General features: G+C 46.3%; 1 protein-coding gene across 3 annotated transcripts; it reads right to left on the reverse strand.

Moving 5' to 3' along the window:
* Positions 1-709: 709 nt before the first annotated feature.
* Positions 710-22,290, reverse strand: LOC120833000 (G patch domain-containing protein 2-like). Of its 3 annotated transcripts, XM_078089853.1 has the most exons (11): positions 22,178-22,290; positions 20,345-21,013; positions 15,457-15,518; positions 14,575-14,733; positions 14,408-14,487; positions 14,268-14,326; positions 14,140-14,179; positions 13,943-14,034; positions 9,575-9,660; positions 3,623-3,715; positions 710-1,748 (listed from the first exon to the last, which is right to left on the reverse strand). In XM_078089853.1, exons 2-11 carry the CDS (start codon positions 21,007-21,009, stop codon positions 1,738-1,740), a joined length of 1,347 nt encoding a protein of 448 aa, XP_077945979.1. In that variant the 5' UTR covers positions 21,010-21,013; positions 22,178-22,290; the 3' UTR covers positions 710-1,737. The 3 variants fall into 3 exon arrangements, with proteins under 3 accessions (XP_077945979.1, XP_040055684.2, XP_077945980.1); XM_040199750.2 differs by lacking the exon at positions 710-1,748 and having other exon boundaries at positions 2,170-3,715; XM_078089854.1 differs by lacking the exons at positions 710-1,748; positions 22,178-22,290 and adding an exon at positions 22,018-22,165 and having other exon boundaries at positions 2,568-3,715.
* Positions 22,291-24,096: the final 1,806 nt, after the last annotated feature.

The following is a 24,096-nucleotide window of genomic DNA, read 5'->3' on the forward strand; positions in this document are numbered from 1 at the left end:
ATTTCATGTTACAGTCACATACAGATAGTATATGTCATAAAAAGTCTTCCTTTAGTGTGTCATAGAAAGTTTGCAAAGAAACTTTTAATATACTATCTCATACAAATACAAAAGAAGGTGTATATAAATAAGTTACAGTAGGTCATAAGAATGTAATTCCAACTCCTTTATTGCCATCTCCACAATATACAGGAGCAGTGGCGCCCTCAATGCTATTACACCACATATAAAAAGAAGATTAAATACTGCCAAATCAAAATATAGGGGTGAAATATCTCAAATGTAAAGTAGTCCAAGGCCTTATACAGGACTACACACCTCAAATCCGCCCTCATTTTCACCTAAACTACACGCGCATGTTCTGCTGTGACAATATCGAATGACAAAATACGTGCGACAGACACGAGAGATGGATCCACAGAAACATGAACATCCGGCAAAGTACCCAAAACCACTGACCAGTGCTCACGGTTCGTACAATGTTCTGTAACTATGAGATTCACGGAGCAAAACAAACCGGCGTGTGCAGCAATCACCCCAACGCCACCAATAGAAGAAGAACACGCACTTACTTACTTTACTTTAGTTACTTATAAGATAAAATCATGTTCACTTATTCACTGCACATATCTTTCGGTACTTGAAATATATCCTTCAGGTTTTTCTTTTTAAGAATACTTGTGACATAGAAAAATGACATCACACTGTCTCGTTTTAAATCCCATTTATATCATTTTGAATACATAAATGACACGTGTAGAACTACTACTTCTTAATACAGCTTTTAACCCATAATAACATTCATACACAGTTTATTCAAAAGCAGAGTGACGCTTATTTGGACACAACACCGCCATAGAAAAGCTGCTGCTTAAACACTGCACTGCAGGTTTGATTGAATGTTGCCATTGTAACGTCTCTCTCACATCTGGCGACACACAGCGGGATTAATCCTCTTCAGATCATTTGCGAAGCAATTACGCAGACCTCCATTGCTATTAAATATAAAGATAACAGCCTACGAGATAAGATGCTTTTTGTACTACGTATCAAATATGGATAGCTGCCTCAGAGCCCTGAAATCAGGGAGATCTTTTTAAATCCATGTAAATGACATTTAAAAAATACGACAAGTGAAAAATTAGAGACATATCTACACTACTATCTATCATGAAATTGATGTAATGAAGTTAATGTCATCATGCCTAAATCCTCAATTAATGGACCTGTAATTATGCATCACTTCATAAATAATACACATTTTACACAGTGCGATACACGGATTCATAGATAATATCAGGTCTGACATTCCACGGCACAAGGCAAATACATAAATACTTTCAGCTGCCAAAAAACACCAGAGAATGATTAATAAATTGATCACTAATGCAGCTTGGATTTCATTGCGAGAAGGAAGTTCAGATCAAACCGCATGACTTTTTTAACCCGCAACGAGTGTTTGTCAGCGGGAACCAGAGAGCCTCTTTTGCGTGCGTTTTTGTTATTCGCCACTACAAGCTAAAAAGAAAGACAAAAAACGCCGCTTTGAAAACGCAAATTCCCCCACTGACCTGTGACCCGAGCGGGGGGGGCATACGGAGGAGGTTCAAACAGAGTTTATGACTGCATTATCTCTCCTCCTCAACACCTCTCCACCCATCGGTGGACACTAGCAGCCGCTACGCCGAAGCGGACGGACCCGGCATCACTCATTCACTCGCCTCCTAGGTGCCTTTGTCAGGTGATTGCTGGCGGAAAAAGGAAAACAGATCAATACATCTCCCGTGGGCCTGACAGCTAATCTTTACCTGGGATGAAATATGAGTGGGACCAGCCTGCTGGATTCCTTAACTGTAACAGGGCAATTGACTGGCTGCACGGAAGCCATTCCCCCACTTCCTGGCACATCGGAAACACGCTTTGGGGTACGCAGTCTGCCTGAGACGGCATCAGGGTGAGTGCTAATGGCCGGAGAGGAAAGGGCGTTTCTGTATCTCAACTGATGCGTCGTGGCTGACAGTCGACGCCTCGGTACCAGAACAACACACTGACGGATAGAGCAAACAGCCAAGGAGCCTCTCCGTAAATCACTGCAGTCAATACTTGTCACCGTGTCCGGGGGGGGGGGCACGTCTTAAAGAAGCGACCAATGTATTCATCAAAGGCTTCTTTTTTCTTTATTTCAACTATCAATTTATTCAGTGTGGAGCACGTGTTCCTTGTGTGGGAAGAGCCCAAGGTGCCGCTGGGCTCCTTGGTCAAGCTGCAGCGAGGGGACCATGCGGTGCCGTGTTGGGTGGGGTGGGGGGGGGGGGGGGGGGGGGTTCGCTTGATTCCCCTAGGCAGGATCTGGTGTGGGAGGCGTCCATTTGGGTGAGTGTGCACACACAGCATTTATAAATGTCATCCCTGGCCAACATGATCACATAAAGCTTTCTCAGATGGATTATTGCGGACGTATAACTCACGTTAATTGGGAAATCTCATTCTACTAAATGCGATTCTTCTCTTCGATAAGGCTTTAAAGACACGGAGGATGTAGCTGATGTTAATTCGGCTCATTTCACTTTTTTGTAATTATTATTAAAAAATATATATATGTTCTTTGGTGCAGGGACGATTTCAAATAAAGATTGTAGGCATTTGTCAAAGTTTTCAGGACACACACACTGTGTATGAGCATGCCTGTGTATTATTTAAAATGTGTTTTAGGTTAAACTGAATGTACTTCACCTGATTCCTAAAAAAGAAAAAATCGAAATATACTGCGTGTTTACCAGCTTGGCGAGAAGTGTTGTGTTTCATCCCACTATATGCTGCCATTGATCTTCTAATGCATCTGATGCCGAGGGAGGCGGGGAAATGTCCACCCCCCCCCCCAGGGTGAGTGAAGACGCATTGTATCCCGTCTCCAACAGCAGCTCATCCACCGCGACTGAAAAACACCCGTTCAAAAACGCATTTCCAGCCGGCCTTGAACTTAAAACACATTTAGTCGGGGGGTTTGAATATGGACGGTGGGCTGAAGGGAACAGAGGTGTGTGTGGTGCTAATGAGCACCTTTGTAAGAACCGGAGCGTTTTCAATGCCACGCTAATAGGAGGCCCGTGCTTTTGTGCGGCTCTCTTGAGCCCCCCGTAGCTGCGCGCGGCGGCTAAACATGGCGGCGCTCTGGTGCTGCACGCGCTTCGCGGGGTCCCACCCCCGGCGTTCCCGCTGACAAGCGCCGCGCCGCGTAATTGTTGGATCGTGTGGGGGCAGGTGGCCTGGAGACTGTGTGTGTGGAAACGGGAGGAGCCGTCCAGTCTCGAGTTAAAACAAGGAGCCTCTTGAAGCCGCTTTGAGGAGATGGCGGAGGGCTTAACAAGGCTTGATTGCATTAACATTTGTCATGCTTATTATACTACTGGAAAGACTGGATTTAGCGGTAACATGCTGATTTGAGGAGTAATGATGTGCTTTGTGGAGGGGCGGGTTGTTATAAAGTTTGTGCAGCGAGAGGCGTTTTGGCCTTTTAAATTCTCTGGCACAATAGCTTTCTCCCTTCGTCACTTAGGTGTTCTCGTCCGGCCCTATTCAGGTTCCTGGTGGTCCCTCTGGAGGAAAGATAAACTCAGTGAACCTGGTGCACTTGGTCCCGGAGCCTCGGGGGTTGAGGTGTTACTGCCTCCATGAGCCTCTCCTCTCCGGTGATCCTTGTGCAACGTGCTGCTGGCTGCGGAGAAAAGAGACAACGCTGTAGATGCAGCAAACACTGTGAGATACTCACACTTTCTGAACAGTTTCAATGGACAGCGTCTCAAATAAAAATGTAATTTGGTCCGTGACTCATGGATCGCTCGCTCGCGTTTTTAGGTACATTAAAATACAACTTTGAAGCAATCCTCTTCAAATAGGTTAAATATTAATGAGGTTTTGGTCAAGTGAGCCAAATCCAATTTGGCCCCATATGACTTGTGGACATGGTTATTAAAAGGCCAATCTGTGCTGCTTCTATGGCTTAACCCCCCCCCCCCCTCCACTCTTTGGTTATGCAGTGTAAGAAGCTGTATGTTTTTTAACTTCATTCATCACACGTTCTCATTTTACTGACTGGCTTATTTAAAAGACCCTCTTTCTCACCTTAAAAGGCTTTTTCTCTCTGGGAAGGAAAAGGGAACCAAAGACAGAGGAACTTTTAAACAATTGCCGCCCCCCCCCCCCACACCCCTTAACCTGCTGGACAAATACATCTTATATAGATTTCCCCGAAAAAAGTTAAGCGGCGGTCACACATCACGTTGGCGATGGAGTCCCGGAGCGGAGGACAAGGGAACTGGAAGTGACATTGTGGCTCTGGGCTGTCTCAGAGGATTAGGCATTACAGCATTCACTGGCATGTGCTTTTGCTCCTTCCCATTATATCTGCTCGTGCCTCTTTCCAGATGACTTCTCCCCCGAACTGATCCAGCGGGCAAGATAATTGATTAATATTTCTTGAGGGAACGATGACTAACCGTTGCCGAGTTTCAGCCCAAACACTCGGGGTAAACACGGTCAAAAGGCTTGGATCAGAATTTCAGGAGTTTTTCGCGTTTGACAGAAACACGATAGTTTCTGGGAACATGTAGCTCGTGAGCGTGTTAACATGCACAGAAAGCCTCTACCCTGGGTCAAGGTCACAGTCCGGATAACCTTTTTTTTACACATTTTAACATTGTGATAAAGAGAGCGGCAGTTTGAAAAGCTAAATATTTAACACCAAAAATCTACAGCAGGTAGAAATAGTGTCAATGATGAATCTGGAGGGTTGTGAGATGAATTGTGGGATATGAGAAAAAAAGTGATCTTTCACATTTCTCTCCTGCATAATAGGAGTGGTAGTAACTACTAAAGATAATAGTGGATATATAGGGAGTCACACAATAAAAACTGTAGTGTACATGTAGAGATATAAAGGTATAAAGTAGCAAAACAATGTAGTTTGAAAAGTAAATCAAAACTGTACTGAAGTACAGTAACTATTTTGAAAATGCACAATGTGAATAATGAACATTCACAATAAACGATATTTTAATTTGTCCAGAACAGCTAGATTTACACCCAACAAGGTCGATAAGAACATTACAACGCAATGGTTTTCTGTCAACGGGAGAATTACACTACATGCATTTATTGTGGGCGATAAAGGGACGTTGAATGGAAGCATCTCGCCATGTTAATAAGCTCTCATGTGATGCTCTCTAAAAACAATCATTACAGAGCTTCTTGGAGCACTCCCCTTCCCGGTGTTTATTAATCAGCTAATTACACATTGACAGTAATGGACCTGCTGATTCCCACACTTAAATGAACAGGGCTGAATAGCTCGTTAATGATTAGCCTTTGTGTTTCTCGCTCCTGCTCACTCACTCCTTATCTCCCACGCACGTGCACACACACACACGCACACACGCACACACGGGCACCATTCCTTTCAAAATAGAAAAAAATCAGACATTCAAATCAGACCTCTCTGTGAAAAAGGTTTGCACACTTTGCAAAGTGGCAAAGTAAAGAAGCCTGTGAAAGGCCGAGTTAGTAAAAAACAAATGTGTCTCATCAAACGAAAAAACAGCAGTGGTTCAGAAAAGGACGCGGGTTCGAGGCTACTCGTGTGGGTCTGAGCGTTAAGCTCGGCCTCCAGCGACGGCGAAAAAAAAGAAAAAAAAAGGGCGCGAAAGTTTGGTTGAAGCGGTCGCAGGTGCAGGTGGGAGACGGAGACGGGGTTGTTTTTTTGAAGGACGCGAGCAGGGCGCGGAGTGGAGCCGGAGAGGGCGAAATAGTGCGCCGGGCTGCATTTCTGTCAGCAGAAGTGATGGCTGAGCGGTGGCGTTATTTGTCTTGTGCTGCCACGCGCCCCCCCCCTTCGCAAACCAGCCTGGGCATTAATGAGAGGGGGGCCGGACCGCCGGGCAGGAACACGGCCGGGCCTCGGACGCGGGTGATCTGTCAAGCAGCCGTCTTGCTCCGGCAAGGAGAGACGCGTTGGAGACGGAGGGGAGAGAGGAGAGGCGGCCCGGCTGACCGGGGTGGGGGGGGGAGGGGAGGAAGGCCTCCGCCAGGGAACACGCGTGTGGCACTTCTCAACGCACACAGACAGCGCGCCACGATCAGTCCGACGAGGTTTAATCGAACTAACTTCACAGCCCGGAATCAGGTTTGGTTTTATTACCATCATCCCTTTGTGGAGATAAATATGAAGGCGATTACACGGTAGGAGACAGCAGGGGAGGAGGAGTAAAGTTGCAGTAATGAATGAGTCTGTGTGACACCAGCCAAGGCTGTTAAAATGCTTCAGGATCTTCACATGCACTGATTGCCACGAATAATACTCAAAAATCTGCAGAGTGTTTAAAAGCCTAAATAATCAGCCTGATCTCCAAAACCTGTTCGTAAAAACGTATACGAAAATCTTAAAGATACAAATTCGTAGTGATACATACTAAAAAAATACGGACTGCAACTGATGACGTCAACCTGTTCAAAGTGAATGAGGACCTGCACCCCGTAAACACACTTTGTGAAGTCTAACGATGTAAAATAAACGTGTTATGATTGCATTTTTAACGAGAAATCAATGTTAAATTGTAAGAATAGAATACTAATCCTAACCCCCTCAAAAAATCCAACATGGCGGAGAGACGTTCACTCAAGAATCCGACATGGTCCGCCATGTTGTTCACTCAAGGGGCGTGGTTAACCACCACCAGCTCGTATGTATTGTTACGAATTTGTATGTTCAAGATTTTCGTATATACATTTTTACGAACAGGTTTTGGAGATCACGTTGAAATAATTCAAATTTGAGTGGCTATTTCGATCTGCATTTTTATTATAACCACATACACACAACAGAAAACTGGGCTGCTTTGTTCTCTTTCTAGTGCGGACTTGTTATATTGAGTGTGATTGTCGAACGGATGGTGGTGAGAAAAGTAGAAAATGGCCAATTTACGGCTGAGAAATGGAGTGGTGGTCTAATCCAAACAGATACCCGGCTTGATAAGTTGTTTGGGTATTTTTTTTCATTCTTTTTTTTTTCGCAACCTGCTCCTGCACTTCCACTGCAGTGCTAAAAGGGTAAAGAAAGAAGACAAAGCAACAGCTGGGTACCGCCTCAGTAATTCCCCACGGAGACCTGGAAGACACCTCCGGCCACAGACCATTTTCACTCCTGATTACAGAGTTTCAAATCAACCACTAACACAGACAACAATCCGCTTCCTCCGGCTGCCTCAAACCAAAGACGCGGCTGTCGCGTTCACTGAGAGCGACGCGCCGTTCTCCTCTCTCCTAAATGCAGTAAACAATCCTTCCATGCAAACAAGATGTTAACCTGAAAACAACTCCCTTCAACAAATCACTAAATTGGATTTAGTCTCCGAACACATTAATGTCACAATGGCCACAAACGCGCGCAGAGAGAGAGAGAGAGAGAGAGAGTGTGTGAAAGCTTGTCACGGCGAATGTGCATCTCGTGGCGCTGGCGGGATTACCGAGGAGAGACGCGGCGCGGCCCGGCTGACAAAGTAAAGATTTATACAGAGCGGTTGCAGCTGCAGAAACTGACATTGGGGCGACCCGGGATGCGTGATAAATCACGGTGGACAGGGGGCACTAGACTCAAGAAGCAGGAAAACACCGAGGTGTGGGGGGGGGGTGGCGGGGGACTGTGCCAATCAGAGACTCTCCTGTAAAACTAAAGGATCACGGATCACCTTTTAGTCACTTTATCCAAAACACACAGGGAAATATCTAAGAGCAATTTTCCATTTTAAAAAATGCACATTTGAATAACATGATGCGTCGGCGACTAATAACACGATTCCCTTTTTTTCCTTTTTTTGGAGATTATGACTGATCTTTTTCCCACGCCTACAATAGATTGTGGGTCCGTTAACTGTGGAGGAGTTGACGTATGCCCGGCGTTCCTCACAGGCCAGGGGTGAATCCTTTTTTTACTTTTATGGGAAGTGGCTCAGCGCTGGGCAGGTGAAGGACAGAATTGCCCTCCATTCCATCACTCAGTGCAGTAAATGGATGCCATATGTATTCAAGTAAAGCATTGGCTGTTTTAAAATTCCACCTCTTTTATCCAAATGAATGATGGATCCCGGGACAGTGCGCTCTGCGAGAATATTAATATAAATCAGGGGCCTGCACCCCTCACTAAATCAGGAAACCACCGGCATTTGTTATTCAAATGACAAACGGCGGCTGCAGGAGTCGAGCAGGGGAGAAGGGCCGCAGAAGAAAAAGGTGGACAAACCAATTCAGATTTCAATCCGGCAAAGACACCGGGCCCCCGAGCCATGACTTTAATGACAAAAGGCAGCTCCGCTGGTCCAAAAAGACACAAAGCCTGCTGCTCTGTGCCAACTGCACATCGCACTTCTCTTCTTCTGCTTCAAACAGGAAGCTACAGCTACCAAGTCTACCTGTTACCTGTTCCCTTTTATCCCTTGTTGGGACTTTACCGTGTGGATAAAACAAAAGCGAGAGGCCTGCGTTTTATTTTGAAATCCTAGCTTGTAAAGTTGTGACGACTCGCACACTGGTGACTCGTTGGTGACTCATTGGTGACTTAAAGAACCACCCAAGCTAATAGTCCTAATTCGTTGGTCGATCAACATTTTTGTGTGGATCCTGAAGGAGAAACTATTGGCACGTTAAATAATCTTGGGCCACGGAGCCATTTTTAAGTTTGGCAGGAAGTAACAACTGTGTCCGCCATCTTGCTCCCCCTCTCTCTCTCTCTTTACTCTCTTTCCTCTCTTTCCTCTCTCCTTTTCCACTGCCAAGTCTTTGTGCATATGTGGGGAGGAGAGCTGGTTGGTAAAGCGCAATGGATCAAACCTTCACCGTTCACTCTGAATCTGGAATAGTACTTTCACTAACATCAATTATTTAATTTTCATACTCACTAATAGCCAAATCTTTCTGCTGCCCAACATTACTTAATCAGCAGTTATTATCACCGCAGCGAGAATCTCATTTTTGCCAATAACGTTAATAAAGCATTGTTAATGCATTGCATGTCGTTAGTGTTGAGTGTGCTAATGAATGGTTTGACCCCCGCTGGTGGTTTAATCGTAACCACCAGAACTGAAGTATATCTTTAGGGGGGGGTGGCATGAAAGTCTGTATTCAATGGAAACACTTTCATCACCAAAGTCATTAAGACTCATCCTCTGGGCACGATGGCCGAATCTCGTGGTGATCGACTTAAAGGAGTCAGATACAGGCTCTCTGGAGAACTAAATACACCCCCATTGCAACGGATAAAAACGCGTTGCATCTTAATAAAAAGTCTTTTTTATAGGGTATTGAACTGCTAGAGTAAGGCAGGCAAATGTCTTTTGCCTCTTTTATTTTACTGTATGAGTTTTCTTGATTGATGATCGTGTCTTTTTGCATTCTTGCTTGATAGTTGGTTTGCTGGCTGCCTCGTACGTCGTCACAAGCCATTGCAGTTTGATCTTTATTTGTACCGGTAGATAACGAGTTTGAAAGTTGTTCATGGGGGGTCATCGGTGTGTGTGGAGGGCGATACCTGATGTTGTGACGGACACGGCTTCCGTTGTCCTCCTCCTCCTGATGTCACTGCAGGGCTGATAGGCACGGGAGACATTAGTCTGCCTGGAGAGGGGGGGGGACACAGACAGAGAGAGGAAACCTTACTCACAGTTTGATGATGCAGCAATACGCAATACACACCTAAACACGTAGAAATCTAATACATTTCACAAAAAGTCAATAAAAGCCAGCGAGGCATATTTGCAAACGCAGTCTCAGTACGGTGAATATCTTAATTTTTCTTCGTTAGCGCGTATTTTTCGCCGTGGAGGACATCCGCTGAGGAGCGGTGGTGAGTCACTGCAGAGTTCACATAAACAAATTACACCTGCTCTACGGCCCCTGTGTCATATGTCAGGAGCTCTGAAATAGGAAAAGCGCCCCCCCCCCCAACCCCTCACCCTCCGCCCCCCACAAGCTTAATAGCCCTGACTTCAAAGATGTAAAGTTAAGGTCAAGGACCGTTCCATCACTCTGGAGGGTTGGGGGAGGAGGGGGGGGGGGGGGGGGAGGCGCTGTGTATGTTTGTGCCAAAGAGGAGGGGGACGGATTGAGTGCAAGAGAGAAAATACAGTTAGTGCTCCCACAGGACACAAAACTAGACTTTCGTGTGTTTTACAAACACAGACTGCGTCTCAGACAGGATTTAATCAACAATAAAAGAAAAAATAAGCATGAATTGTAACTGACGGATTGCTAAATAAGGTTCGGGCTGAAGAGGGTTTCCTTGTTAAAGCGGCGCGCGGCTCTTGTTGCACTGCAGGCTGCATGAAGCCCACTGGCCCAACAGGCACGTGCTACAATAAGGCCCCGCCAGGGCAGCCTTTTAACAGCCAGCCTGTTCCATGACCTCGACACATAAATCACATGACGGGTACGCAGTGGCGGGGTGTCGAGAGCGGTGCGCCGCGTGCTTTGAGCGAAGTCTCTATGTTGTATAATCAATAGATATAAAAATAAATGGCTTGACCGTTATTCTCTCGCTGCTACCTCTCTCTAATAAAATCCCAGTAATGCATATTTCATTTACTTTTATACTTATTGATTACCTGTACTCCAGTTAGTAAATCACGCGCCTATCGATCCCTCAATCGCGCCTCTGTCGGACAGCACATAACCAGCCATTTGCGCTGCTGATAAAGAGCTCAGGCATTGAACTCCCCACGATAAATCTTTGCAAACTAACTTTTTAATTCCAAAATCGATCCCCCGTTTAACAACGCGGCGTTATTTCACCAAGCACGCCCGCGGTATTAAAAGTAATACCCCGGTGCGTCTGGTCTTAATGTGCGGAGGTCCATCCCTTCAATCTCTTCCCTCACTACGCCGAGGCCGAGGCACCCGAGGGCCCCCGTCGGCCCCGCGCAGGGAGGCGAGGGGCCCTCCCCTGTTGCCCAGAGTGGGGAGGCACAGTCGCTCGGGGGGACCGGCGGGAGCCCGCCGAGACGCCCGGCACAATGCTAATCAAACATGAGAATACCATCAGCTGGCTCATTAACCGACGCAAAACACCACCATTCATCTCAGAGCAGAACCCGAAGGCTTTTAATGGCTCGGTGTAAAAATGAGAGAAGTAGGTAAAAAAATAAATAAACGCAGAACACTGTTTTTTTTTTATTACTTAACATCTGTTACTTCATCAGTTTAAACGGCGTGACAGATGTTAGCCAGTTGTTTTGGTCCTAAATATACAGAATCTGTGATGAGAAAACAAAGCTTGACTCAGAGTCAGTGAGCAATGAAAAAAACAAACAAGTAATGTGTAATGAAAACTGCCAACAAAGACACAAGGACACCGAGTAAAAAGTATCTGAGATGGATTTCTCAGGTCATCTGAGACACTTTTAAATGCGGTGCGGTCCCTTAGGGTACAGAATAAAACAGCACTGACACGGGGTCAATTGTAATTTTGGAGCCCACATCCAAAAGCAAATACATCAATTAAAAAGAATAAATCAAAAGAGGGGTGAGGAGCCGCGGTTACGAAATGGCCCATCTATTTTCATTAGGGTACACGGTGCTTCGGTTGTGAGTAGGATCTCAAGATTAATAGAGGTATTCAAATGAATCAGAAAGGATTAGGGTCTCCTGGGAACATAATCAATAGCTCCAAATCAATAATCAATAGGCCACTCACACCAATATACTAACCGCTGACACCGAGATCTCACAATTAAAATGAAAACTGGGAAGGGAGTGGTGAAGGACTATGATTTATCCCGCAGCACAAGTGTCATTTAGAAATAAATAAGTCAATAGATAAAAGCTGCTGCTGCTGCCCGGCTCAGCTGGGAGGCGGTTTGTGCATCTTAACGCCGCCGCCGGCCTCCGGCATTACAGCCAAATCCCACAAAGCGGCCGCAGCTATTCACGCGCTGATACGGGGATAAACGGCGCGCGGCCGCACACACGCCGCCTTTATCGCTCAGCATCAAATCTCTGATTGTCGCCGTCCACTCGCTGCAAACAGAAGGTGGCACCTTTTATTAATACAGTATCATCTCAACCGGGCCGCAGTACAAGATTAATGCTGCACTCTTCTCCACAGGAGGAAAAACACTTTTCTCTCAAGGGTGTTTGGATACAAAGAAAAGTCAGATGTAGGGAGCGGGGGGTGGAGGGGGTGGAGGGGGTGGAGGGGGGCAGCGCTGCGCTATAAATCGATCATTCCCGTAAGGCGCTCGAAAGAAATGAAAATATAGTAAAGTGATACGAGGACTGGCCCTTTTTTCCAGTTTGTCTCGGAGCATGCAGGAGCAACAATGGCCATCGCTCGTTGTCATGCAGAAACAATAACTGCAACTTGACGCCGCGCGCTCGCACGTGCACGTGTGCTGTGGGAGGAAGTTGAAGGGAGTCAATGGGTGCCCGCGTGCGCCGAGCTGGGCCGTAAGGACGACCGTCTCGGCGGAGAGTGGATTTGAGCAGCTCGGGGGAGAGGGGGGGGGGGGGGGGGATTCAGTCCAACGGGACACATCAGAAGCCCCTCTCGTCCCCCTCCCTCCCTCCCTCATTCATTTGGGAGTATGATTTATACTTTTTGAAGTGAAGGGTCTTGAATCCCTCTATAAAGGAATTAAGAGGTCTCCCCTGAGTCCGCCATTCAAATGAGAGCATGGCAGGGATATGAGGGCTTTTTAATAGAGAGAAATTAGTATTCACAATGCCTCAAACTGGAATCTGAAGGAACCTTTCAGGTGGAGAAGAAAGGGCCAGTTTAGAAAAGAAAGCCCTAAGAAGTCGGGGGCTTTTCATAGCAGTCGTGTTTTTGCCCCTCATCAAGGAGTGCCGGGGCGCTCTGTGAAATAACCCAAGAGAGTGTGTGTGTGTGTGTGTGTGTGTGTGTGTGTGTGTGTGTGTGTGTGTGTGTGTGTGTGTGTGTGTGTGAAACAAAATTAAGAATGCACCATAAATAGGAAGAGTGGAAACAATACAATGAGGAGTCCCACGGACTGGAGGCCGAGGGGGCTGTGCGGCTTCCCCACTGTCCCCCATGCAGATCCAACGGTTCCAGGGATGACTGGGAGCGCTGCGATGCTTTGACAAAGATCTTTTGGATAAACCGTTATTTTATTTTTATTTATGTTTTCGCCTGGTCCCATTAATGCAGGATTTGAATCTGCATTACAACTATGTCAACACATAGCATTTCTCTCTTTGGAAACGCTGACCTTGAATACTGTTGAAATGAAGTATTGCTGCACCGGCTTGTTGTCAGCTGAGCTCAGACTTTGTCCCGAGATCGACAGAAATGTTCCGTTTGGGCCTACTGACCTCACACATGAGTCACATCCACAGGAGGGCATACGATAACATTTCTCTGTCTGTAAATTACTTTTGGCAAACAAAAGGAAAAGTGTATTTGTACATGCATTGCACATAAGCATAGTGTACTACCTAATTTAATGTAACCGAAAAGCTTTATTAGAACTTCTGCATTTTGACACCATAACAAAGGAAAGATTTAGTAGTTGGGACGTAAAGCCAAAGACAACTAAATGCTGAGGATAGACGTGCAGCACAACATGGAAAGACGTGTGTTATACATTGTTTACAACAACAAAGAATACGCATCAGATTAAATCCTCCCATGGTGTACTGCCACATTGAATTCTCTAATTTATGCAGCAGTTAATTAACTCCTATAAATTCTCTGAGTCTCTGAGGCATCGTCTTAACAAAGATCACATTAGTTAACAGCGACCTATGCCCCGCAACAGATTTGTTTAAATCAAATGACCATATACTTCTCCAATCAATATATTGAGCGTTGATCAAAAACACGGCCTGGTGTCCCCAACAGGCCCTTGAAAGGCTGCAATATTCAACACAAGGCATCAATTACCTGTTTCTGCAGTTTGAGGTGGAACATCGGAGATGGGAGCTCTCCGGCATCACGTCAAGAGGACACACTGGTAATGGGCACAAAGGGCTCAACTGAAAAGTGAAAGTACCAATAACATTTAGACGTTTTGCATTTTCACCGTTTGAAAATGTCAAAGCGGAAACAAAAAGACAGAAATCGCTTCTATTGCAACACACCTGGCTTCGGTCTCTTTTTCCGACAGAAGGCAGCCAAAAACTAAAAGGAGATAATGTAAGTAAAATCACTGGGGGCAGAATAACACCAGTTATACCACAATGTAGGAGTTTTGACCAGTATATCTTACTCTCTCTGGTAAGGATCTTGCGAGAAGTGCCGCAGTCTCTCTACAAACACGCCGCTGCCCTGCAAAACACAAAGCAAGAGATACACCGTAAATAAAACCATGGCGATAAGTAGGATATGTGTAAAGAGGAAGACGTTAACCTTGCTGGGGAGCCGCCTCCTGTCCTTCCTAACGCAGCAGGCGGCAGAGCCCGGCCCTCGAGGGGAATGACACCGATACCCTGCAACAGCCAACAGCATGTTCATCTTCCCGTGTTGCAAAAGGGTCTAAAAAGACATTAATGCTGGTGAGAATCTGTGTCCACCACCTCTCTGAGAGGGCCGTGCTGGTTGCAAGAAGGTAGGCGAGGGCCGGTTGTCCTCGAGGGGAAGCTGGTTGTCCGACTCCCAGCTGGGCAGCAGGCCGGCCACAGCCTTCCCCACGCCACAGTCGCCCTCGAAGAACCAGTCGCTTTGCTCGTCATCGCCTGCACACGGGGACAGGACGTTGCGCCCGTTAGCATCCGGCTGCCGTGTGCGATCACGCATGGGTGAAGCACCAGCGCTGTGGAATCTCTTTGTCCATCAAGTGGCTTCGTTGAATGTGCGCTTTGACCCAGAGGACCGTTTTTTTTTTTAGACGATCGTGGAAACAACAAAAATCAGGCTTATTTTAAACGTTTCATTCGGGAGAAGCAAAGTAACCGTGTGTCCGGTGGTCCTAGCAAACTGAAGGGTAGCTTGAGCGGTTGTCTCTTTTCAGGGTAAACTGCTCCTTTAATTACGCACCAACCAGACATCGGCAGTCTCGTCCCCAGACGGCGAGCTCTTCTCACGCCTGTCAGTCAGGCACAGACCAACGCTGGATCCATGCCTCTCACAGTCAAGGTGTAGTGACAACTGTTAAATCAGAGGCCGCCTGTCCCCACCGCGGCTAATGAGATTAGCAAAGGCTTCAGCGCTCATTAACACGACATGACAACGTCTTATTAGAGTCGCCTGGGTGCCCAGCAACCAGCCCGTTGTATGGAAACCTCCCTCTCTCAGCCCAGAATTCCCTCGGAGTCGGACGAGTCATCAACACTTGGTTTGTTAACTCTGAATACACAGAATTAGATCCAGTGTTTTTTACTTACTAAATTGAACTGCAATAAGCGTTGAAGCTGTGCGATAGTTCTCAAGGTATGCAAACCGTGTTGATGTTGTAATACCTTGTCTTCCCTCGTCGTTGGTGAACAGACCGGGGTCACTGCTGCACGTGCTGCTGGTTTCCCTGCAAAGAAGAGAAGAACAACGTCACACGCCAACGGTCGTCGGTTGACCCGTCTGTTTAATGTCAACGATGTTTGAGGACGAGGCACAAGGCTTTGAATTGTCATTTCGAACCCGACGGGCTGCTCGGGTCAAGCAACACCAAAGCGTCCGAAAAGTGAACAGTGTCAATCAAAAACGTGCACGGCCCCTTTAATGTCAAAATGGAACGCGTAGCATTGAATAACCCAGAATAATGGAGAAATGCGAAGCTAGAGGTCGACATAAATGGAAATGACACCGGAAGACGGACTGCGCAGCGTTCTCCCTTGTTGCGATAGCAAACACAAAGGCACGAGGAGAGGCTCTGATCGAAGCCACTGAGTGACATGCACAATCTAATTGAATATCCTCCGCTGTCAGCTCCAATCTAATCTGGCCTGCGTTGTGGAGGATGACAGGAGAACGAAACACATCCCCCCCTACACCCCCCCGCCCCTCCGGGTGTGCCCCGCGCACAGAGCGACACACAAGACTGGCAGCTTCCACACAACAACTGGCCAACATCTGCTGTGCAGGGCTGCCGCTGCCTACTGCCGGGGCCGCTCCGGCGCCGCTCCTCCGCACACCCTCGGGGCAAACCCCTGTTGCAATGCCTCCACACCCTTCGAGCCCCCTCTGCCGCCCCAGACCACCCCGGGTTCCTCTGCCTTTCTCACACCTCAGCCACCTTCAACTGAGACCTCCAGACACTCCAAGGTCATGGAGGGGGATCAGGGGAGGGGTAGAATTGACACAGATGGGAGGGACAAAAAAAAAGCATTTCTTCTCTCTGACAAATCCAGTCGTTGCTGACTTGGAACTCAGTTGATGTTGATTTGTCAAGCACCCAATTTTACCATAAATATTAAATCAGGAATCATCCTGATACCATCACTGCTTTCTAAAACGTATGGGTCCGAAGAGATTATTCACCAACAAACTTTACTAAACTATTTCAATGTGTCCAGTCGCTAAAACAACATAACATTTCAGCCGGCTAAGGTTCAACTACAGTCCTTTCATATATTTATGACATGACCTTCTTAGGTTTTGTTTTTTTTTTGGACCGTTCGGCTGTGAAAGAGAGGGAACTTGTGCTCTTGACTGCGTTGCATTTCCCTGCTTGTTTGTCATTGCTGACCTTGCTCATTGGAGAAAGCTGGAGGGTCAGATCAGCGCTGATACGGCGCTTTGCCATATTGCAGAAGCCTCGAAGTGACGGGAGGATCTGGAGGAGAAAAAAAAAACGTCCACCCGGCCTGCGTGGCTCCCTGGCCAGATGGTCCTGCATCATCTCCGCTCGCATCCACAAGAAAGCAGATGTGAGAGGCAGCGGGCCTCTGGAGGATGTCTGGCCTCGTCGAGCAGGCCTGGACCGTCCCTCCACCCTAGAACCCGCCCCATTGGCCCCGTCGGCCCCTTCTCCGGACTGATCCCCCTCGGCTCAGCCGTAACCCACCTCTGGACACATTGGCATCTGGAGCCACAAACAGCAATTTTATGCTTCGTCCTACAACCCTTCGTAGGGATTAGGAACCAGCGGTGGTGAACAATTTCCAGCAGCTTCTTCCACTTACAACGTAAAAAAAAGTGTCCGCTTCTTTTTGGAGGGATTTTGCATGAAAAGAATCGCAGGTATAAACAATTAATTAGAGACACCCATTAAGTATTTATCCGTATTAAAGGTGTAATGTGCTTGAAGCAGCACAGGGCCGATGTGAGACCGTTTTCATTAAGTACTGCCTAATTAGTGGCATGAATAATGGAGCAGCCCATTTTTCTTAGGACCAAAAGAAACACCTATTCTTTCTTCAGCAGTGACCTTTGCCAAGAAAAGTTGACAAACACTTTGCAGACTTGGTCTCACAAAACAGGACTTATCCCAGTCGCAAGATATTCTACTTTGGCTTAGGTTCCATAAAAACAATTAAGGCTTAATTACATAAAATAGCATATGTCCATGGTGAAACGACGGCAAGGGCAAAAACAAAATCTGCCCTGCAGTGTTTCAGTAGTGAACTTAAGTCCCCCACGTGGCCCCATTGTTTCAATCCAAGCCAAGGAGGTGAAGCAAAACACAGTATCCAGATGAGCACTAATCATTAGTATATAATCCTCAGCTCCTGGGAGAGGCAGACCAGTTTGCACAGAGATTACAGGCTAGCCGCCATTTATTGAGCCCGGGCTCATTCTGCGGAGGACAGGAGGGGGGTAGTGGGGGGGGTCGCTGATAACAATGGATCTGCGGGCTCTTCAAACAAACCACCCCAACCCAAATCCATGCCCTCTTCCATGGGTGTCTGATTATAAGGTTATCCCACCATCCCCGAGCTGCAGTAATTGGATTAGTCTCAGAGATTTATGAAATTAACTTCGGGCAAACGCTGCACTGCTCTCCCAAAAAATTCCCCATAAGAGTTTGTCGAAAATACAAATTACAGCACGAATACGCCCGAGTGTGAGAAAGGCACGCACAACGGCTTGGGTTTTTTTTTCTTTTTTTTATCCCGCTAGTAGCGGTAGCAGCACACAGCTGGAGACGTGGACGGCGTCCACGCTGGACTCAGGTGAGGCCCGCTCGCCGGGGCAGCCTGGACGCCAGGTGGCCTCGCTGCCAGCAGGCCCGGGCCGGGTCCAATCAAGGATGTGGAGCCCAACTGGAGCTGCCAACATCTGCTCCCCTTGAACTTGGGTGGCTGAAGGCAAAGCTCACCTCTGTGTGCACACACCAGAAAGTGACCTTGAGGAGAAGCATGTTTTTTTTTAAAAAGGGCAGACGCTCCACGGGAAAAACGAGTTAATGTAATAAAATAAGACTAAAAGGAGTCTGACTGCTTTAAAAGACATTTTAGCCGTGGCGTCTGAGTCTGACATTAAATGAACCGTACACGCGCTGTGCTGTTGTCATCTCCTCATCGCGGTGGCCTTTTGTTCGTGTCCTTTCCCTCCGCTACAGCTTATCCATTAGATTGTTGAGCCCTCAGCACAGGGTGGCAGTCCACTGAGCAGCAATCAAGAGTGTTGGCGTCGTGTAAGTGAGAAATGATTGACAGCGTGCTCCGGTGTTCCCATTTATTTCTTCTCCGGAGCTGTTTTCTGTCAGAACGGCTATTGATTTTTCCATAAAGTAAAGAAAACAAGTACCGTTTAGGGGCTAGCGAGGTCAACGCAAATTAAACCAGTTGATCTAAAGCCTTCTTGTCCGTCCCATTACCGGTTACCTCAAATGTCTCCTTATTCCATGTTTTATATGATCAGATAATGAGATCAGCAAGCAAAATAAATTGTGCAGCAGCAGGACAATACATTGAGAATGGAAGATCCAAAGATTTAAGGACTCATTCACTGAATGTTGTATAAGTATAAGAACTATACTGCCCTTTTCCATCTGTTAGTTGGTTACGCGTGTGAACCATAGCATGAGTGTGCAAATACACCAATTATACTTCAGCCTCAAAAGTAAACGGTTTTACTATGCAAACATCCTAGAAATTATAATGATAAATAATGGAAAAAAATAATTAATAAACCGATAATAGTCATTTTTGCACAAATGGCAATCATTTGCCTTATTTCAGCGGATTAAATGTGTGTTTGCTTAATATTATTGTCAGTGTTTTGTCATACATGTTGGTGAAGTTGTGTTTGTGTCCCGTCTTACGTCTGATTTTGATGCTTCCTGTTTTATTGTGGCGTCTAAACCCCCTCTCGTTTCAGGTGCCTTGCCCTTCCTCAGGTGTCTCCTGTCGATTGTCTCCCCTGATTCCTAATTGTCTCCACCTGTTCCCTCACCTCCCTCATGGATACTTATTGTCTGCGTCTCCCTTTGTCCTGTGCCAGTGTGTCTTGTAGTCGTGCATGTCCACACCCGCGTTAGTGTTAGTTTGTATATGGTATTATTAGATATTGGAATTATTGGAATAAATCTCCATCAGTCAAACCTCTCTGCGTCCTTGTCCTCCTCCCCGGCTCCGGCCTCACTGACATGTTTTTGGAACAAAAACTTGAAATTTGGCCTTTTTGATTCCACAGTATCCGGCGATCTCTGCCTCATAGTTAAAATATAATGCCACTCTCGGATGCCAGTTACAGCGACATTTACAAATACAATGCACGGAATAGGGTACACTGTGGGACATTGGGATAGGACAAGCTGTAATTACCCAGCCCAAGAAAGGAATTCTAACAAATCAATACCACACCAAGTCACGTATTTATTTGTGACGATATTTCTCAAAAGGAAATAATGAGCTTGTGGATGCCCAGAGGCATAACTATCAAAGATCCATCCTTGGTGATCATTTCAGCTACAGGAGATGAACTCTATCATTCATTTTTAATGTCCATTCAATACTTTAAAGTGGAGTGGTATGATTGTGCTCCTTTTTTTTCCTTGGTTTAGTTGAGGACACGCTGAATATTGACAAGTGGCTCGATGAAGACAGGCGGTATAGATCATCTTAAATGTCGCCTTGTTTAATTGCTCCTGTCTGATAGTAGTTATGCCCGTGACTTTTATGTTATGGGTTTAACTGCCGTGGTAACTTTCCATTTAAAGGGTAAAAAGGGCTTTTAGAGTTTTTAGCTCCTTTTTCAGTATGGTTTTAATCCTGACTTTTTAAACAACGGCAGTGTTAACGTTTGACTGGTTGCAATGTTATAAATTAAATGTAAAACTTTTTCCTGCTAATTATGAACCTCGGCTTTTCATGTTATTCCAAATAGAGGCTAACTGTGTTGAGATAAACACCAACATGAAAATAAAGAGGAAGAAAACACATTTGTCTTCCTTGAAATGAACATTACCCCTCGGACATGTTTTCATCAGCAGCATCTCTGTGGTCCTTGACCACCCTTCTCTTCCAGCACTCCTTTCCCATCATCCGGGCTCCTTCTGCCGGCCGGTCGGCTCCCACGAGGCCGGCGGACCTGTTCTTCGGTCCCGGGAGATGCTGCATTCGAGACGGCCTGTGTCTGCGTTTCCTGTCCACGCCGGAGACCTTTAACTTCTGCTGCAGCCTCACCGCGATGTCCGAGCTCATGCGTTTGACCTTCCTCCGCCTCCTGAGGTGACGCCCAGCGTTATTCTCTGTGAACGAGTCGGACTCTGGCCAGGAGGGCTGCCTAGTCCTGACGGGGCCTCTCGCCACGGAGCGCCATCGGCTTGTCGAAGTCACGTCGTCTGAGTCCGAGTTGGCCACGGCGGCGGCGGCGGCGATCGCCGAGGACGAGTTCTCCCTGTATCCTTTGGTCTCGTCCAAACTGGACTCGGAGGCTTCGATCCAGCATCGTCTGTGCTGCAGCGGGTAGAGGGAAGGTTCGCGGTAGCGCTTGCGGCCTCTGCGGCGGCGGATCTGCCGGCGCCGGTGCAGCGGACTCAGGACCATTTCCTCCCACAGATCCCCCAGCTGTTTTTTCTCTGAGGTCTGCTCCAGAGCAGACACCAGGTCCTGCACGAGCTCATCCATCATGGTGCTGGAAACCAAAGATCCACAGTACAACGGGTAAATAAATGAATGAATTTATCGGACAGCTTAAGCCAATTCTGAACGGCTCCATGACGCAGCAAAGATGACCAACATTGTATCATCACGACAAAACTGTCTCTTTAAGTACGAGGTGAATAGCAATGTCTTCTTATTCAAGACTTTGAAGGCAGCGAATTTCCCTTCATAAAAGCTTTGTGGTTGTGGCAGTGTTGCTGAGAACAATGTTCAGATGGGAACTAGTAAAACTCCAAGCCCAGACAAGTACATTTAGAAACCTAATGGTGACATGACGACCTTATGACCTTGATTATTAACATTCGGATGATATAATGCAAGGAGTTAAAATAATATCTGTCAGACAGGGATGTGACAATATGTTCCATAAGATTGTCTATTGTCAGAAATGCTGCCCTACTATTACTGCTCTGATTGCAATATTGTGTTATTGTGAGTAAAAATGCACATCCACCAGCAGGATATTATTTGATAAAATATCTTGATTTTTCAGGTATGTGGTGCTCTGGATTAGCAACAACATACATCACACATATCCATTATTGAGAGCTGCCTGTAACTGGATTAAAATGGGTTCGCCCCCAATGGCAACGTGTTACTACAATGGTCTAAATGATGTAGAGAAAGATCTAACAAGGAGCTCTGCGCTGATCCAATCTGACCATTGGAGATGACACACATCTGTCCGTCATCTCCAGGTGTGGTCGTCCTCCCTCCTTTAGGTCTGGCGGCGTGCCGTCGCGGAGCATCACTTTCAAGCTCTGCCTTTGTTCCATTTCGACGGCGATAAATAAAGCGCGCGTCGGAGCGTCGACCCGCGCATCGGCGGAACAACACATCGGCTCCGTGACGCGCGTTGACGCGGCAGCCGGACGAGCAGACGCGGGCTGGTGCGCGTGCTGTGTGCGGACCGCGTTACGTAACCGCGATGGAACGCGCGAGCTGTGCACAAGGACGGGATGAACGGACACACACCTTCCTCCTGTTAGCAAACGGTTGAAAAAACCCAAAACGGTTGGACCGGGAAACGCATCGCGAGGCCGAACACAGTGTTGTATGTTTTGGGGAATAATGGGAAGAGAGTCCGCAGTGTGTGCGCGTGTGTGTGTCTTGTTGTTGTTTTTTTAGCACTCACCAGTTGGAGCTTGCCTTGTTTTTGTTTTTCTGCCCAGCTGGGATACGCGACGCACTTCCGCCCCGCCGTCCAGCCAATCAGGAGCCTCCGACTCGCTGTGACGCTGCAGCCAGACAACACGTCACACCGCCGGTGTTCATGCGGGATAAGGACCGAGAAGTCCTTTACCTACACGTTCAACTTTAACCCCGGACCAGCATCGTGACACTCTGGCTTGTAACGAGCTGATAAGTTACAAAACGTGTGTATTAATGGAGTTTTCCTGTAATGTGTCTGTCCAACAGAAAATGCATTGACCTATTATTGTAGTGTAATATCACTTTAATCTCTATGGTGGGATCAGGCCACACAAATCTGCATTTATGTAGTATTTCATCTTTCAGAACTGCAACTAGTGTTGGAGAAATACTATAATATGTATATGTATACCAATGGCGTATTATTATACGCAAAGAACCCCAACTAAACTGTAATGATTGTAGTGTACGTCTCATACGTGATAATATTTTTTGTAATATTTGTCAGATACTACTAGATAACTATTCTTTCAAAGTTCAAAGTTAGTTTTAACAAAAATATTTAATTGAACTCAATATTACCAATTATGCTCTCTAAAATAATCTTCCAGTCCATTTTTAACATAATTAGTATCAGAAAACTTCTGGGAGGTTATTAGGAAATTGCAGACCTGTAATATAAAAGAACTTTGTTCGAAATCCACGGATTAGATCTTACAAAATCTTGATGAATCAACATGTATGTAATATATTGTTCATTACTTCAAACAAAATCTCCCAACATGTTACTTTTGTGATTAGTTGGAGAGATATTCTCTGCACTTTTCAAAAACGATTGTGCACTAAAAAATGTTTTATGTATGTGACAACTCCCAATAATGTCTCCCAAAGCCAGCGTGTTACTGAATGAAGCAAAAGAAAAGAAAAGTAATTTACCACTTTTTTCATCCCTCAGATGAAGGCAGCCCAAATAATACAAAATAAAAAAAAAAGTCTGTGAAAATGAGTACAAAAGCCATTTAATCTCTCTCATCTTCCTCTTAATAACTGCAAATTTCCCCCTGGGCCCGTGGGAGAGGGCCTCTCTGTGCCGCTGCCACCTTATCTGTCGCCTCCATATTTCGGCGGGCTGAGCGGCTCCCTCAGTACCCAGCCCCCGGCCTCCTCTCGCTGGAGCCTGTGGGGAAGTCTGGCTCCTGGGCCCACCATTGTTCTGGCCTGGGAGGAAAGTCCAGAGAGAGCCCCGAAAGCTGGAGAAAGGGAATATAAAAAAAACTGAAAGAAAACTTGAGCCACTGCTTCATTAAGCGGCAGCCTTTCACAAGCAAACATATCAGAAACATCCCCCCCCCTTTCAGAAGCAGTAATTAGCAATTTGGAAACCTTTCCCCCTCAGGATATACAGTTTCAATTTAGTCAGCAGCTTTAGATTCTTAGGCACTTAATATTCATTGTTTCTACCATCTTTCCAATTTCTCGACGCACATTGTCTCGTCTTTCACTGGAGATAAAGTGTTTTATCTTTCATGTAATTCTTCTTTTCAATGAGCCCGCTGCAAGAGAAGTTAATTTTTATAAATACTTTTTCAAAGGGATTTCCAAAGAATGTGAGGGATACGATAGCAAAGTGCTCTTCAGGAAGTGCCAGGCTGAATATCACATTGAGGTTTCTCTTGATTGATTAAGTCTGGCTGCGGAAAAGTTCCACTCAGGAGTTGTTTAGCAGAGGAAACCTCTGCAACTAATGACATGCATCAAAACGTAACGGGTTTTCAAGTTGAAACAACCATGTCTGATAAGTGGCATGCAGATATTTCAGGAGAGATACGACACATCTTCCGTTTGCGTTGTTTGCAGTGTGACTCCACTGTGTTTGTATTGGCACCGTAAACCCTTTGCATG

This window comes from Gasterosteus aculeatus, chromosome 15 (assembly GCF_964276395.1).
Source record: "Gasterosteus aculeatus chromosome 15, fGasAcu3.hap1.1, whole genome shotgun sequence".
NCBI lineage: Eukaryota > Metazoa > Chordata > Actinopteri > Perciformes > Gasterosteidae > Gasterosteus > Gasterosteus aculeatus.

Excerpts from the sequence above, each read along its gene's own strand:
- LOC120833000 (XM_040199750.2), bottom strand. The coding sequence starts at position 21,009 with ATGATGGATGAGCTCGTGCAGGACCTGGTGTCTGCTCTGGAGCAGACC. Across the intron at positions 15,519-20,344 it reads GATGAAAACATGTCCGAGGG|GGAAACCAGCAGCACGTGCA; the intron begins GTAATGTTCATT and ends TCTTCTTTGCAG. Across the intron at positions 3,716-9,574 it reads CGTGTCCGTCACAACATCAG|CCAGCAGCACGTTGCACAAG; the intron begins GTATCGCCCTCC and ends TTTTCTCCGCAG.